At 33.4% G+C, this 16,349-nt stretch overlaps 1 protein-coding gene across 6 annotated transcripts in view; it reads right to left on the bottom strand.

Moving 5' to 3' along the window:
• Window positions 1-16,349, bottom strand: part of LOC130819594 (eIF-2-alpha kinase GCN2) — a 41,209-nt gene that overhangs the window by 13,092 nt on the left and 11,768 nt on the right. For 5 of the 6 annotated variants that reach the window (XM_057685329.1, XM_057685328.1, XM_057685332.1 and 2 more), the window contains 10 exons: window positions 13,750-13,902; window positions 13,591-13,677; window positions 13,400-13,486; window positions 13,190-13,301; window positions 9,217-9,334; window positions 6,860-6,914; window positions 3,656-3,825; window positions 2,641-2,825; window positions 881-1,029; window positions 530-779 (listed from right to left, as the gene is read on the bottom strand). In XM_057685329.1, the coding sequence (XP_057541312.1) occupies window positions 530-779; window positions 881-1,029; window positions 2,641-2,825; window positions 3,656-3,825; window positions 6,860-6,914; window positions 9,217-9,334; window positions 13,190-13,301; window positions 13,400-13,486; window positions 13,591-13,677; window positions 13,750-13,902 (1,366 nt within the window). The remainder of the gene's footprint in view (window positions 1-529; window positions 780-880; window positions 1,030-2,640; window positions 2,826-3,655; window positions 3,826-6,859; window positions 6,915-9,216; window positions 9,335-13,189; window positions 13,302-13,399; window positions 13,487-13,590; window positions 13,678-13,749; window positions 13,903-16,349) is intronic. The other variant, XM_057685331.1, reaches the window with a different exon arrangement.

The raw sequence follows: 16,349 nt of genomic DNA, 5'->3' as shown, positions 1-16,349 counted from the left end.
TAATAATAGTATCTTATAACTAATGCCAACAACATTGCATTCATTTGCAATCAATAGGAAAAAACTTATGGAGAATGGAGTAGGGCACTAGGTAAAGATTAAAAAAACTTGACGCTTATTTTTACGACACGAACATTCAGGCATATATGAATTTTCAAGAATGGTACCAGCTTGCCACATATTATCTTTATACAAGCTCTATTAGGCTCTCCAACATTATTCTAGGATTGCAGCTCACCATACTAATACTTTTTCCTCATTGTTGCTATATCCAATTTAAAATTTTTCTAGAATTTTGAAATGTTGGGACTCCTTGTGTTACTAACAATACTCCAATATATTCCAAGACAGCTATTTAGATGCTTACAGCTCAAATGTGCATGATGCCAAAATATACAAAATGTGAAGTTCATACTTATGGTAGAAGCATATAAAATGAGTCATAGACAAGTTGCTAAGCTCATATACATCAATTTCGTTCACTTAATGTACTAAAAAAAATCAGTCAAATAATTTCAGCATTACTTACTATCTAATAACTCATATTCCATCCGAGGAGGAAAAGCATCTTGCAGTAATTCCATAGCAGATGGACGGTCAGCTGGGATAGGAGACAGGAGTCGTCGTAACAAGGAGGCTTGTTCAGGGAATTCAGTAACCCAGGCCGCAGGAAGCTCTCCTTTCTGCTTAAGATCTGAAAGAACAATGTGTCGCTCCATTGCAGTGCCAAAAGGATGCCATAACTCAAAAAATACAACTCCCAAACTGTATGTATCCGCCTGCAACCGCAAGTTACAAAATATAAACATTCATTATATAAAAAAGGCAATATTACACATTCCACAAACCAATGTAAACAAACATCGGAAGAATTCACCACCTTCTCATCAATCTTTGGCCACCCTTGCTCAATTTCAGGCGCAGTGTAAAAGTATGTACCAATTTGACCTGTACCATCAATTGACACTCCTGGTGTGTCACAAGAAAGAGCTGTGTCCTGATCGAGCTGTTCAAGCTTCAAGAATTTGGCTGCAACGCAAAATTGCTGTTATTGAGAATGCTGTCATAGCATCAACCAAGCGATTTTGAAAAACAAAGTTATAAAAGAAAAACTAAATATCTTGGAGGTATATTGTAAGAATGTCGTTTCGGTCACGATCACAGCAATGATCACAGTAATGTATCACAATTGTTATACTGCCAAATATTGGCCGAAATCGTAAGATATCCCTTTAACCGATTTAAAATGCGGTTTTTTTTACGACTTTATGATGCAAGACAGTAGTATCATTTTGTAGATTTGAGTATGAAAACGACGATGTATTAGAGTTCGAACGTGTTTTCAAACTCCAATATTGCCAAGATCGAGTGTATGAAGTTTAGTGACAAACAAATTACGCTATCAATGATATCGACGTTTGTAAGAGAAAGTAAAGCAATAAAATCACCCAATTTAGGCTACGTCCTCCAGTGTGTAGTATCTCTTATAATATCAAAAGGAGTTCAAAGAACTCTCAAATATGAAGAATTACAATAGAGAAGAGATATAGACTAGTGTTTGGCTTGGGTATATTTTTTGTGGATTTATTACAATGTGATTGAGAGCTCTCTATTTATAGGAGAGGTCACACTAAGTTACATTAATTATATTAAAGCTATGAATAAATGATAATAAAACATCTCCAAGAACTTGAAGAGTCAAAAACAACATCTTAGGAGTATCAGAAACATCGCTTGACCAAAGCAGAAGGCTCGCTCGGTCGAGCGGACTGGTTGAGCGAGCTACAGGAAGTGTCTGGTTGCATTCTGTCTGCTCGCTCGACCCATCCTGAAGCTCGCTCGGTCGAGCGAGCTGGTCGAGCGGCACTTCAGAGGGCTTCTGACAGAGTTGCTCGACCTTACATTGTAGAGCATCTTGAACTAAACCTTTACACTTCTTCATTAAGTCCCATAACTCACATGAATAACTCATTAATTCATACTTTAATCAACATCATAAACCACAAATATTAAGATTCATCTTAATACACCCATTCATGACATACTTATGGGATTCCATCCCAAGAGTCACCACATGAATGCACACACCAAATATGCACTCAAGTCACACCAATCATAACAGAATACCTTAGCTACATTGCCAACATGCGTGGCCTTGCTTTTGCGCTATGATTAACAGTGTTTAGATAGTCACAATGCAAACCAGTGTTGAATAAAATATTAAAAGCTCTGATTTGTGACATTTGACAAAGAAAGAACATGATTAGTAACAGGCTGTAGAATTACTCCATATTTCTTCAAGAGCGTGTGACTATCATCATATCAAAAAATGAATCCATCAAGGATTCATTAATTGCAAGTAGATGAGCAAGAGTGGAGAAGAAAGGAAAAAAAAATGTTCACATGGTTGGTGTTATAAGCTAAATTAATTTGAGAACTATCATCTAATAGTGCTTTATTTTTACAAAAATCATCAGAAGCCAAAATGAATTAACATAAATACAGAACATCAGAATCAAATCTATTTTATTGACTTTGCACGGAAATACTTGCAAAAGGTAACAAGTGAAAAAAAGGCATCAATGCAATTTTTTCTAACAAAAAATCAAGTTCAAAAATTGTTTTAAGAGAAAGACATACCAAGACCAAAATCACCAATTTTAATGTCATTGCGAGCATCAAAAAATATGTTATTTGGCGTCAAGTCACGATGAATAATTCCTTGTCCATGTATGTGTGCCAAACCTTCAACAATTTGACGAAATAAATGCCAAGCTAAGTCCTTGTCAAAATGACGGTATGAATCAAACAGCTGACGGAGAGTTCTGAATGCCATTTTCAGGGAAATGAAAAAAATAAATACAAGAGATTAAACTAGTTAAATTACCAGATTAAAATGATTAAGTAAATATATAATAATTACAAGCACATGGGCAACAAAAAGAAAATAGCTTTCAGAGAGTAATGAAAAAAGCAAACAAGCCCAAGCAAGCCAAACACAAATGAACAAGATAACTTAGAAGAGACCACCTTTTCCATATGCCAGCATGAACTTCTACCAAAACTATCAACACATACGAATGTCTTTTTTTAGTCTTTAACCATGAAAGTTCCAAAACGCTCATTGCCTCCCTCTCTACAGATACTTAATTAAGTATAAGTTCAGCTCCAAAACAATCACATCTATTAGACGATTTCTCAAGTAATATGCTCCTCTCAGGGTCCGTCAAACTATTAACAAGCAAAACATGCACATGCAAAAAGAAAGTTAAATCTGACGTGTTTTTCGTGTAATTTATAGGACATGCTTGTTCTCATTGCAAATGGGCACCATTTGTACTCATTCAAGTACAAAAGATAAATTGTATTGACCAAAAGAAACAAAAAAGAAATAGAAGAACAGTACAAATGACAAATTTGTTAAGAGCTGTAAAAACAGTTTTAAGTTAAAACTGAGCAAAATAATCAGCTTGATTGAAACTTCATGACACAAACACAAACACAAACACGCATGCATAAAAGCTCACACGTTTATTCTCACTCATATAGATATATGTACACACACAGACTGGCGCACACACAAACACACATTTCTAATAGACTAGCGCAACTTAAGTAGGTTGATTTAAATTGTGAGATAGATATAAAACTTAACCTGGGGCAGTATTCCATTTGGATGTAAAGATAAGGTGATTTAAACATAGCTTCTTGCCCATCAATGTCAGACATACTGCCATCCTTGCCACTATAAGTAGAGCTTTTCCCAGTCTTTGAACCCCACATAATGTCTCCCAAGCATCCAGGAACACCTATTTCAATCCACGCCTGAAAATTTGTAGAGGCCAACAGAAAGTGTTATGCTGACAAATTTCCAAAGGAAACTAATCAATTTTTCTGAAACAACAACACAAGCTCAAAACAATATGGAAACTAATAACTAAGATTATTCTGCAATACAAGGAGGCGCCATACACAATAGGTCCAGTCAGCAAAGAACACAACGAAACATTATAATCGGAAACATAATTAGTTATATCAAAAGAAAACAAGATTAAAATCTTGGCAAGACAACTAAAAACTACATCCCCCAAATGTGCTTATTTTTAAAGCCCAAAACCATATAAACACCAAAGCCCTTGTTTTCTTTTTTTCTTTTTTTCTTATCTTTTCTTTTAAGACTTTTCTTCCTCAGCTTTTTTTTCTACTCATTTTAATTTTTCTTTTATTATAATGTTGTACATATGTTTCCAACATTTCTCAAGCTCTAAAATTAATCTTTCTTGTTTACGTTTTTGTTTCTTGTATCGGATCAAATTTCGTTTCAGGTGGCATCATTTACAAGACCAACATTGGAATATTATTTTTGTAAAATAAAGATTTTGAATAGTCAATCAAAAAAATTTCGTATGTTTTATGATACTAATAAGCAAATTTCAGCCTTCGCCTAGAATGCTAGCTTCACCACTGCTTACAAGGAAGAAAATCAATTGCATATTGAACACTATCCTAGACAGTTGACATAGTGCAAAATATCAATGCACTAGATCTTCTAGACATGCACCAAACAGTGCAAAAATACAGTAACGATCATGATTGCAATTTCAGCATGATGATATGGTAACAGAAGTGAAGTGGTAGTCCTAACACCAAATATCAATAAAAGGACGAGATACTCATTAAAACTACCTAAAACACGGCTTTTTACAACTTATAATGCGTAAAATATTTGTTTGGGATTTTCGAAAACTTTACAGCCCAAATGATGTTATGTGATGCGACCTTATTTTTGCACTATGGCCACGTAACTTTTTGCATTTACCACGAAAGTGATTTCACAACCGTTGTCACAGCTACCACTTATGTTACCTGGAACGCAATACGGTTCGAAACTTGGGACCAGAACGGGAACGTGGAATGCTACCTAAGGTGACTCCAGGACGATGTACAATAATTATAATTATAATAAAATATAGGATAATTTAAAAGTTAAAACAGAAAATAAAAAAATTAAGAAAAGTAAAGGAGAAAAAAGAGAAAACAATTACATAGAAAACAAAAGGAAATTTTAAAGAATAAAATGCCACGTGCTTGTTTTTTGATTCAGATGGCATGTGAAATTGGTAAAACTAAAAGAAAGGTAAATGAAAAGAAGTTTAAAAAAAGGTAAATGAAAAGAAATAAGCCAATCCCACTTTATAACCCACTAATATTTGTAAACTAAAAGTACATAAGCTAGGGTAAAACCCTAAAGCACATAAGCTGCCTCTGTCTGCCCCCTATGTTGAAGAACAATATAAGTTTTTTCTTACCTTCTTCTCTCTTTATTTCCTGCTATTTTTCAGTTCTTCTCTAAGTTCTCTTTTCTTCTCTTTTTGATGGCTCAAATGTCAAATCTTCATGGACAGATAATCATTTTCTGGGACGAGGCTTTGACGATTTGGTACACGATCCATGGCAATCCGATATGCCACCGTTCCGCGTTTTGGGTCGATTGACCGAGCCAGACGTCCCGCAATCCGGGTAACATGGACTACGACGAGTCATAGATTTTGTACTATGCTCCTTGATCCCTAGTCCTTCTAAAAATAATGTCTTCAACTCTTTCGCACATGAAGACTTAGTAACACTCAAGATTAAGCAAGCATAAGGGATTACTTACAATTTCTAACCACCATAAGACGAATATACAATGAAATTTATGGCTAGGTTTTTTCACTTGGGCACTTAGAATTGAGTTGTCTTTTACCTTCCATTAGTTTCCTCTTTACTATAGAAAACAGAAAATGTAACCAACATAACAATGACTATATACAACCCAAGCTAGTAGAGATTGAATTAGTAGAGTCTATAAGAAAATGTGAAATGAACAAGTAAATATGTTCAAAAGCAAATGTTCTCGGCCTATATTAACCAGATTGCGAGACGCGTGTTTGTTTTATGATCGGGAACGGTCGACCCGAAACACGGAACGAAAGTGTACCGGGTCGCCATGGGTTGCGTATCAAATTGCCAGCTGCTCCAACCCAAAATTTTTTTAGGCGAGTTTTGAAATTTCTATACGCGTTCAACCCAAAAAATAAAAAATAAAAAACTTTGTTGACAAAATCTTACCGATGTCTTCGAATTTTAAGCCTCACCATTGATGAATAAAGTAGAAATCAAAATATCAAAAGTTGAGAGCAAGAGACGCGTTAAAATGTCGAGTTAAGACTTAATGTTCATCTTTTACTTGCTTTAACTGCTGGGATAAAAGGATCAGATAATTCAGGCCTTGATTGTTGTGATTTTTGGAAATGATTGAAGTGTTGCTTTAATCTTAACAGTTGTTAGTATTGTAGAGGAAGTACAAAATTTTACTACTTTGAATAATAATTCACTCCTATAGAGTCCTACTTCTTTGACTTAGTATTATACAGTACTTTACTAATTTAAATAATAATTTACTCCTACTTTACTACTATACAATTTACTAGGAGTAGTTGGTATGGTATAGGAAAGTTTGGAACGGTACTATTAGTATTAAATAATCATAATAATAAATTTTTAATTATCGCCTATTATGATATATGACTACTTCTTTTCTGTTTTATTTTTCTAACTCTTCCTAGGATTAATTGTAAATTTTAATTATCGTACCCCGTCGTTCTGGAGTCACTTTAGGTGACGTCCCGAGTTCCCGTTCCCGTACCACGTCCCAAACCGTATAGTGTTGCAAGTAACATGATTCTCAACCCTGGAGCAAAAAACAAGGGGTTTTGAAAAATTAAGAAAAAACACACAACCTCCAAAACAAATATAAAAACACTAAAAGATGCATGTGCAAAACAAAGAAGCAAAAAATGAATCAAATAATCCTAACCTGATAATAACGAACAACATGTTGGTGTTGTAAACGAGCAAGCGTAGCCACTTCCCTACATATTACATATGTACAGTTGTTAATATTTTAGACCCATAACTCTTTAAAAAAGAAGAATACCATGTCAAAGCCTTAATATAACATATAAGGTCGGTTGAATGATCCAAACAAATATACATGAGAAAAGTCGAAAAAAACAAAAAATTGATTCAAAAAAGGACATTTTTCCCATCTTCTAAAGAAGTTCTCATACTTAATTTAGCAAATAAATATCTCACATTTTACAACTTCCTTCTTAAGACGACCTCGTCTTTCATATAACTAATATAACATGTCTAAATTATGTCTAATGCATAGTATTAATGAGTAAAAGGTAGCATTTGGTTACAATAAAATTATACAACATGAGTTTCTTAGTTAAAACAAATACGAGACCTTTCCTCAACGATATAGCAAAAGTGGGATTCTCAAATCCAATTTCTATTCTAAAAAATAAAATTTCAAAGAAAAGATTAGTAAAGAGGAGTACATATTATGTGTAAATCAAGAGCAAACCATATACACAAAGGTGTTATTTTAATTTACTTCTTCAAAAGAACTTATTCTTCCAATAAAATTACTCTCTCCATTCCAATTTGATGTTCTAATTAGGAATATTCATGAGAATTATAAAAAGTTGAATTTTTTAAATGATGAGGATATCATTTTATTGAATATTTTTTGATGGAAAAAAATTAAGGATCAAAAGCAATATATATATATATATATATATATATATATATATATATATATATATATATATATATATATATACATATATATATATATATATATACATACATATATATATATATATATATATATATATATATATATATATATACATATATATATATATATATATATATATATATATAAAGAAGCTCCAGAGAGAACCATCCTTATATGAGAATCGTGAGAACCAATCTGCCTGACAAAAATGTTACTTTTGTACTAAAAATTTGTTACTCTTTGAAAAAAAGTGTTACTTTTTTTTGAAAAAAAAGATGATACTTATAGTAAAAAAAGTGTTACTTTAAGAAAAAAATTCTGAAAAACTGACGAAAAGGTGTTACTTTATACATAAAAAGGTTTTATTTTTTGAAAAAAAACGTATTACTTTGTATTATGTTTATTTTTTTGAAAAATATATTTTATTCTTAAAGTAACACTTTTTGAGCTAAAAGTACTCTATATATATATATATAGGAAAAACTTCAAGTGAGAACCATGCTTATATGAGAACCAATCTGCCTGACAAAAAAGTGTTACTCTTTTAATAAAAAAGTGTTACTTTTAGGCATAAAGTGTTATTTATTTAAAAAAAAAAAGATGATACTTTTAGGTAAAAAAGTGTTACTTTAAGAAAAAGATTCTGAAAAAAAACTCACAAAAAAGGTGTTACTTTTTACATTAAACGGTGTCACTTTTTGGAAAAAATGTATTACTTTGTATCATGTACTACTTTTTGGAAAAAAAGGTGTTACTTTTATATATATATATAGGGAAGGATTATGTGAAAACAACTAAAATAGTGAAAACTGAAAACCAAACTGAGACATACATATCGAAGCAGAAGGTGTACATACTATCTTATAGAGTGTACATATTTTTATGAAGGAATAAGTTTATATTATTTAGAGAATACCATCCCAATATGTACACTTTTTAGAAAATGTCCAATTACTTACAAAATATCCACCAGAATATATACACCATTTAATCTTATATGTATACCTGTTTTCAGTTTTCACCACTATAATTGGTTTTCATATGATTCATATACATGTGGAAAAAATATAAGGATTAGAAACATTAAAAAGATGTTAAAATAAAGTCAATGGGAAACACGTGAAGACATAAGTATTAAAAATTATTAAAAATAAGGATAGTAAAAGATATATTAGGACCATAAGCATTAAAAAATATTAAAATTAGGGTGACAAAAGCTAATTTATGTCCTATGAATGTGATATAAATAGAATGATTATTTAGGGGAATAATAAATAAACATGCCAAAAATGGAAATGGGAACATCAAATAGGAACGAAAGGAGTACTTTCTAATGTATTTCTAACTTTCATTTGTATGATCTATCTAAATTATTTTTGTTGAAAAAGATATATTCAAATAAGATGTAAGACTACTCAATGTATGAACACAACATTAATGCCAGAGCCTTAATCTCAAAATATTAGGGTCGGCTACATGAACCAATATATCAGTTTCAATGGTAGATTCTTCTTCTCCATTCACTATGATGCTTGCCCTCTTTTGTAAGAATACTTAAGTGAATATGATGCATAATAATATAGTACCTTAATATACGATCATTAACTGGTAGATTTTCGTCTTTAAGACGAATCATTTTTAGAGCATATTGCCGACCATCAAGCTTATTCTTGCACAACACAACATGGCCAAAACCTCCATGACCTACCAACATAATTAGAGTGATGTAAGGCATTGTCAAAAGAACTGAAAAACCATTCATTGTTATCCACCACAGAACTCAAAAAAAGAAAAGAAAAAAAAAAGAAAAAAAGAAGCCCACTACTAACATTTGAAAGCTTTCTAATCCACTCATTCTTCTTCCTAAATTTAACGTAATCAACCTAGAAATCAACAAAAAGGCTGTAGAACAATCATATTCCAAGGTCTTTCTACATCACCAAAATGATGTCTTTCAACAAAGCAAATGAATAGATTTCTCATCTTAGTTATAAGTCCAACAAAACAAAATAAACAAGAGAATGAGAAGTTTATAATGTCAATTGCGTTTATTTTTCAGCCTTCTTGCATTGTTTGTCTCTATGAGACATCCAATATCAAAATACAAGTGGCAATAAACAATAGTTACAAGTGAAAACACCATCTCATCCCTCATAACCGTCAATCCCCTCGAATTTGAAGAAATTATATAGCACAAATTTCCACTAGCCCTAGAATTAAAATAACAAACAACTAACACTTAAGAGAATATCTTCAAAAGGATTGATTTTATGAAAGCACATCACCTTTCTAATAAAATTATTTCAACAAAAAAGGGCTACGCAAATTAGAAACTAAAATTGATGGATAAAAAATACAGATGGCGCACTCTATCAAACAATTTTCCAGAAAAGCGTATACCATCATGGGAAAGATAAAAAAAGATACGGTGAAATAAATAACACCAATTGTAATGTTTTCTTCATTTTGCACGGCAAAATTTATCCTAAGTGTGCCTTTTCGTATTTAATGTATCTTGGTAGTAAGAATAAAGCATAGGGTGAACAATGTTAACCTAAAGTCTAGTCCAAAGAGGAGGGGTGCTCGAGGAAATCATAGACATGAGTGTAAGCTACGTGTGGGGACTTGGAATATTGAGACGTAAAGTACTAAATCATTAGAGTTGGTGGATGTTTTTAGAGAATAACAAGTTGCATTTATTTAGTAAACAAGGTAAAAGGGACTTTATAAAGAGAAAACAATGGACATAAATTTTGGTATTCGAGCTTGAAGGGCAAGCGAAGTGGGATTGGGATCCTAATTTCAATAAATTCAAAGACAATGTGGTAGAAGTGAAGAGGTGCAATGATAGAATTATGTTGTTTAGAATGGTGGTAAGAGAGCAAGTGACTTTGTTTATAAGTGCTTATAGGCCATAAGGTGGATTACAAAGGAAAGAGAAGCGAGAGTTTTTAGTAGTAGTAGTTCTCTCAATGGAGTAATTCAAATGAAAAACATTGTTTAATACTAACAATTGTTGTTGTTGTTATTGTTGCCGCCTAGAGTCTCATTTAGCATTGATAAAGGATCCATTCACATGACAACTAGTTTCTTCTAAGTCACCGATTTTTAGGATTTGGGGAAAGTCATCACAAACTCGTAGCTCTTAGAGAAGATATACAGTCGAGTTGCAACAAATTTTGACCATGATGTTGGGGAACTTAGTTGTAAAAGGTACCAGAAAAACAATGGCGCAATAAACCTAAAGAATACGCCTTGCAAGTCTCTAACAAACACGAGGCATAAATAACCATATTTAAAAAAAAAAAACTGAGCAAGTCTCTAACAAACACAATGCTCTTATGCCAAACACCAGACCCACCCGCTTATATTAGCACATGTGATCATAGAAAGAAAGGAACAATGGGTAATTGATGATTAAATGTTTGTTATAGGTTTCACCATGATGTGTGTGACAGACTATAGAATGAGTTTGTTAGAAGTTGCATTAATGATGTATTAAAGAGCATAAAGAAAAGGAAAGGTTATCAAGAAAATTAAATAATAATTTTCATCTCTTGTAATTTGATTCTGATTAATCCATAATATTCTCCATACCTGCGATTCCTTTTTTTTGCTGTTTTAATAACATCCTATAAGTTTCTGCTTTTCAAGTTGATTATGTATGGGGACCATTACTTCATAGAAATCCTCATGACAAGGGTATAGGCTCACTTGATTTTCAAGATTCTATATTCTCCATGACTTTTTTGAAATAGAGGAATCCTGGAGATGGGTGACGGATCCATCTGGAAGTTTCACTTGTAAGAACTTATTACACTGCCTCACCTTGCCTCAAAGGTTTGGCAAAATTTTGGAAGGCTAATTGCCTTTTAGGGGGAGAACTTCGGGTGAACAAGGGCATTGGGAACAGTAGCACTATTAATCTGCTTCAAAGACAAACAGGGAGTGATATCTTGCTAGGCACAAATATGAAACTGGTTTATTGTGCCATTTTAGAGGAGCTGCTGGTTTGTTGTGTTTGGTAGGGTTAAAGAGAAGATCATGTGGTGAGCTTGTTGGCTCTCTTAGGTTTTGATGATAACTACACTTAATATAAACAAATGTATTTTAGAGATTGTATGCAGGTCGATATCCGGTCTTGATAGAGATCGTTGATAGTGCCTATGACTTAGTCTATGAACGTTGTACATGTCAAATGTATCCAAGGAAGTTAGATAAGGAAGATCGCTTAGGATGTCAAATGTAGACAAGAGGTCTACTGTTCCCAAGTTTGATGATCTGACGATACTTGTTGATGAAGACAGTGCTCTGTTCCCAAGACAGGAGTCTGGAGAATCTACGTTAGCTGGAAAATTTTGTTAAATATATTTTCTGATTTTTAGTTGATGTATTGGTTAAAATTAATTTGTTGCATTATTAATTTAATAAGTCAATTGGCAAAGTATTTTTTAAAAGAAAAATAACCACTCCTTTTAAAGTGGGGAGAACTTCTTATTTTTTTTCCTCATAAATAGGCTTGCAATATGGGTTTAATTAAGAAAAACTACCTTAACTATGTTAGAAAATAACCGTGGCTTTTTCTTGCAAATCAAGATTCACTTACTCCTTCTTAATCATAAAAATACGGATGTAGTGAGAAAATAACCGTGTGTATTTTCTTGAGATTCAAGATCCACTTAATTCTCCTTAATCTTAGGAATAAGGATGTAATGGGTAGTTATTTCTGTTTACCAACTACATGAGCTCCTATATATAAGGAATTTATTTTTTAAACCGAAAAAGCAAGAGAGAAAGATTCCATACGTGAGATCAAAATAAAACAAGAAATATTTTGCTCCAAAAATTGCCAATTAACTTATAATATTTTCTTGTGCAATTCTTTAAATTTATCTTTAGAAATTGGGTTTTTGAGAGAATTGTTGTAACTAGACTTGGGTAAGTCTAGGGGAGAATTTGAGAAGCTTTGAGTGAAGTAAGAGAAGGAGAAGGAGAAAGAGAAGGAGAAGTTGGCCTAGTTTTGTTTCTTTGTTTTATGTAATTGTAACTAATTGCCTAAAACATATTGGAGAATTTTGAAATCCTGAGAGGTCGTGGTTTTTTCTTCTATTTAAGTCTAGAAGGTTTCCACGTAAAATTGTGTTGTTTCTTTCTTATTTTTCGCATTAAGTTTAAGCTTTAATTTCCCAATTTAATTCCGCAAAAACTGGGCAAAAATACTTAAACTTATAAAACAACAATTCACCCCCCCTCTTGTTGTCGTTCACCATCTCTAACCGTTTCTACAGGTGATAAAGTGTGAGTTACAATAGCCTACTTGGCTTCATCATGAACTAAAGTGGCTCGACTGTCAACAATATTCAGTGAAGAAAATTCAAAGAAACTAAATAATTTGTAATTAATTCTGTTGTGGACAATCACGTTCTAACAATTTGCTTCTTGCTTGTTATGGATTCACAAAACCTTCCTTCTCAAACAACAAAATTAGGATAAATAACCATCACATTGATGCACTTAGAAAAGACTCTTGTCCCTCAAAATATAATGCAATTTGCTCACCGAGTGGTTGTAGCTCATCAAAGTCACTAAGATACCGGGAATATTGTTGAGATGACTCTTGTCCCTCAAATTCTGACACCGGCTTCCAGAAGTCCGATATTTCTGAAGTTCTCTGCAACATATTTAAGCAAAACATTACTAGGAATAAAAATCAAACCAACAATAAAACAATCAAAAAATGACGAAATAAAGAGGGGAAAACATCCCAACCATATATTGATGGAAAACACGATCAAAAGTCTCGCTATAAAGTTTCGATGAGTCAGTTGCAATGTCTCGTGTCCATTCTGAAATAATCTAGAGAAAATAACATAAAATAAATGCTTAAGTATAATAAGTTAGGCGAATGAAATATGAATGATGATAATGACCATATTTCATAAACAAAAATGAATGCATACCCCCATACTATGCAGCTCAGATGCTATCTTGAGCAAAGCCTCTGCAAGTGGGCCTTTCGAACCACAGGCAAGGCGCATAAGATGAGCCTGTAAAAGAGGAACAATCATTGTAGACATAGTACAATCGTAGTCAGAGACAAAAAAATTCAAAGTGTTTACCATGATCAGATCTTTTTTGATATTTTGGGATGTTTGACCAGTCATTAAAGATGAATAAGACGACTTCAAAGACCCTGTGTCCTGATCATCAATGTCATCAAAGGACGAGAAAGATCCCTCGTAATCATTCACATCATCCTGAAAAAGAACAAACTAAAAAAACTTGGAAATGAGCACAGAATAAGAAAACAAAAGAAACCGCATTGATCCTATGTATAGACAAATGGATCATAAGTTGAGCACTGCCATGCCACCCCCTCAAAAAGAAAACAGCAATGATTTTCTCATTTAAGCCACGTTCCTCCCTTATGTTCAATTCAGATCAGTTTTGTCCATTAATTTCACTCTCACATTCTCACCATCAACAAATTTATTTCAGTTCGACAAACAACCATCAACAACAACAATGTTAGAGCCTTAATCGCAAAAGATTGAGGTCGGCTACATGAATAAATATATCAGTTTCATTGGTTGTTCACATGGATTCTTCTTCTTTATTCATTCTGTTTTCTTACCGTCTCAATTTATAAGTATTTGTCATTCAATTTGACCAGTGCATTAAAATTTTTAAAAAGTAGTAAAAGTAATAGCATATTTTATGGCCTGTGCATTATCATCAATACATGGTTCTTGATATGAAAAAACGTATCCTCGGCTCTAATTCAGTTGCCACATACTCTTTACAACAGTAAATAAACGTTAAATTTTATTTTGCACATGTATAATATTTTTTACAGTTTTTAACTAATATACTTTATAATTACTTGTTATTTTGTAAGGGGCTAATAAATAATACGTTAGATTTATCTAGCTACATCGTTTTGCAATGTTTACAAATTATTTAGTTTTGAATTTATAAATAACTGGAGGGAATCCAATTCGGATAACACCACCAACATCACAATTAACCTTATAGAAAGCATATTCAATCAAAGAGACATACAGCAACTGGAAATCAAGAAAAATATTCCTTAATCCAAGCCGTGAAGTAGCCTATCCATAGACATAAAAAGAACAATGACAAAAGAAATTAGCAAGCTCTCTGCTTACCAGAAATGGAAAGCAGATTAGCTCTAATATAGTAACTAGCCAATTACTCACCTAACCTGCCAAGTAGAGAATACAATGGGTAATTACTGGACCTAGAGTTTTGGGAACCCTCAATCCAAACGTTGCAAATAAAGAAGACTTCTATTAATTAAAAGTTTGAGTAAATAAATACTTCAAAAGAGGGTGAAGCCTATTCATTTTAGATCGCAAAGGCCCATGCTAGGAAGAGGCAAGACCACAATTCAATGAACTACATTAAGAATGTAGACGGGAAAATTTTGTTGAAGCAGGTTGACATCAAGAGAAGGTGGCGGGACTATTTTTTCCAATTTTTCAACGAAGATAGGGGAATAGCGGAGGTTAAAAGTGTGACTCACAACCCTCAAAGACAACATGAAGTTGGGAAAATTAAAGACATTACAACAGACGAGGTGAGACAAGCACTCGGGAAAATGGGGAAAAGAAAGGCAGCCCTGATAATGTACATAATAAGGTGTGGAGCTGTTTGGGAGAAGAGGGGATTCATTGGCTAACAGACCTCTTCAATGTTGTCTTCAAGATAGCTAAGATGTCGAACGAATGGAAGGGCAACACACTCATTCCAATTTTTTCTGAAAAAAGGTGACGTCTAAACATGCAGGAACTATAGGGGAATCAAACTCCTTAGCCACACGACGAATCTGCAGGAGATAGTTATTGAGTAGAATTAGAGAGATGTCAATAATCAGAGAAAACCAACTTGAATTGATGCCAGGGAGATCTACTACTGAAGCAATCCATGCCTTGAGACGATTGACGGAGAAGTACAGGGACCGAAAGAGAGATCTACATATGGTGTTCATCAACTTGGAAAAAGCTTATTATAGCGTCCCACACGACATTATCTAGGTTAGCCTTAAAGCAAAAGGAATTCAATTGAGGCATATTAATGAAATTCAAAACATGTGATGTATGAGAGAGTCATGACTAGCATACGGACACAATGGGCTAACAGTACCTTTTCCTATCCAAGTGGGTCTATACAAGGGTTCAGCTTTAAGCCTTTTCCTATTTGTTTCTATCCTTGATGAAGTATCCAAGGACATTAGGGATGTCGTACACTGGTGCATTTTATTTGCTGCTGACATTATGATTGTAGGAGAATTCAGAGAAGAAGTCAAGGTGAAATTAGACGAGCGAAGAATAGCTCTTGAAGGAAAAGGGTTGCGCATAAGTCGCACCAAAACACAATGCCTAAAATGCAATTTTAGTGGGGAGGAACAAGTGGGAGACACGAGTGACCATGGGAGGTAATGAGCTTGCTAGTTCGACCACGTTCAAGTATTTAGGCTCAATTATCCAAAGTGATTGGGAGATTGATGAAGATAAGGCGTATCAAGTACAAGTCAAGTGGCTTAAATATAGAGCAGCTATTGGAGTGCCGTGAGATAAGAAGTTTCCGCCTAAACAAAATTGTAGGCATGCAACAACAATCAGCCGATTAGATCTCTACCTACCACGCGCATTGGTCACGTCACGCTTGAACCATGTCATTAGTCACCCCGACATGA

This window comes from Amaranthus tricolor, chromosome 1 (genome assembly GCF_026212465.1).
Source record: "Amaranthus tricolor cultivar Red isolate AtriRed21 chromosome 1, ASM2621246v1, whole genome shotgun sequence".
In the NCBI taxonomy this organism is placed as follows: Eukaryota; Viridiplantae; Streptophyta; class Magnoliopsida; order Caryophyllales; family Amaranthaceae; genus Amaranthus; species Amaranthus tricolor.
Note: the sequence above shows the minus strand (reverse complement) of the source record. Positions and strands in the feature narration are given on the sequence as shown.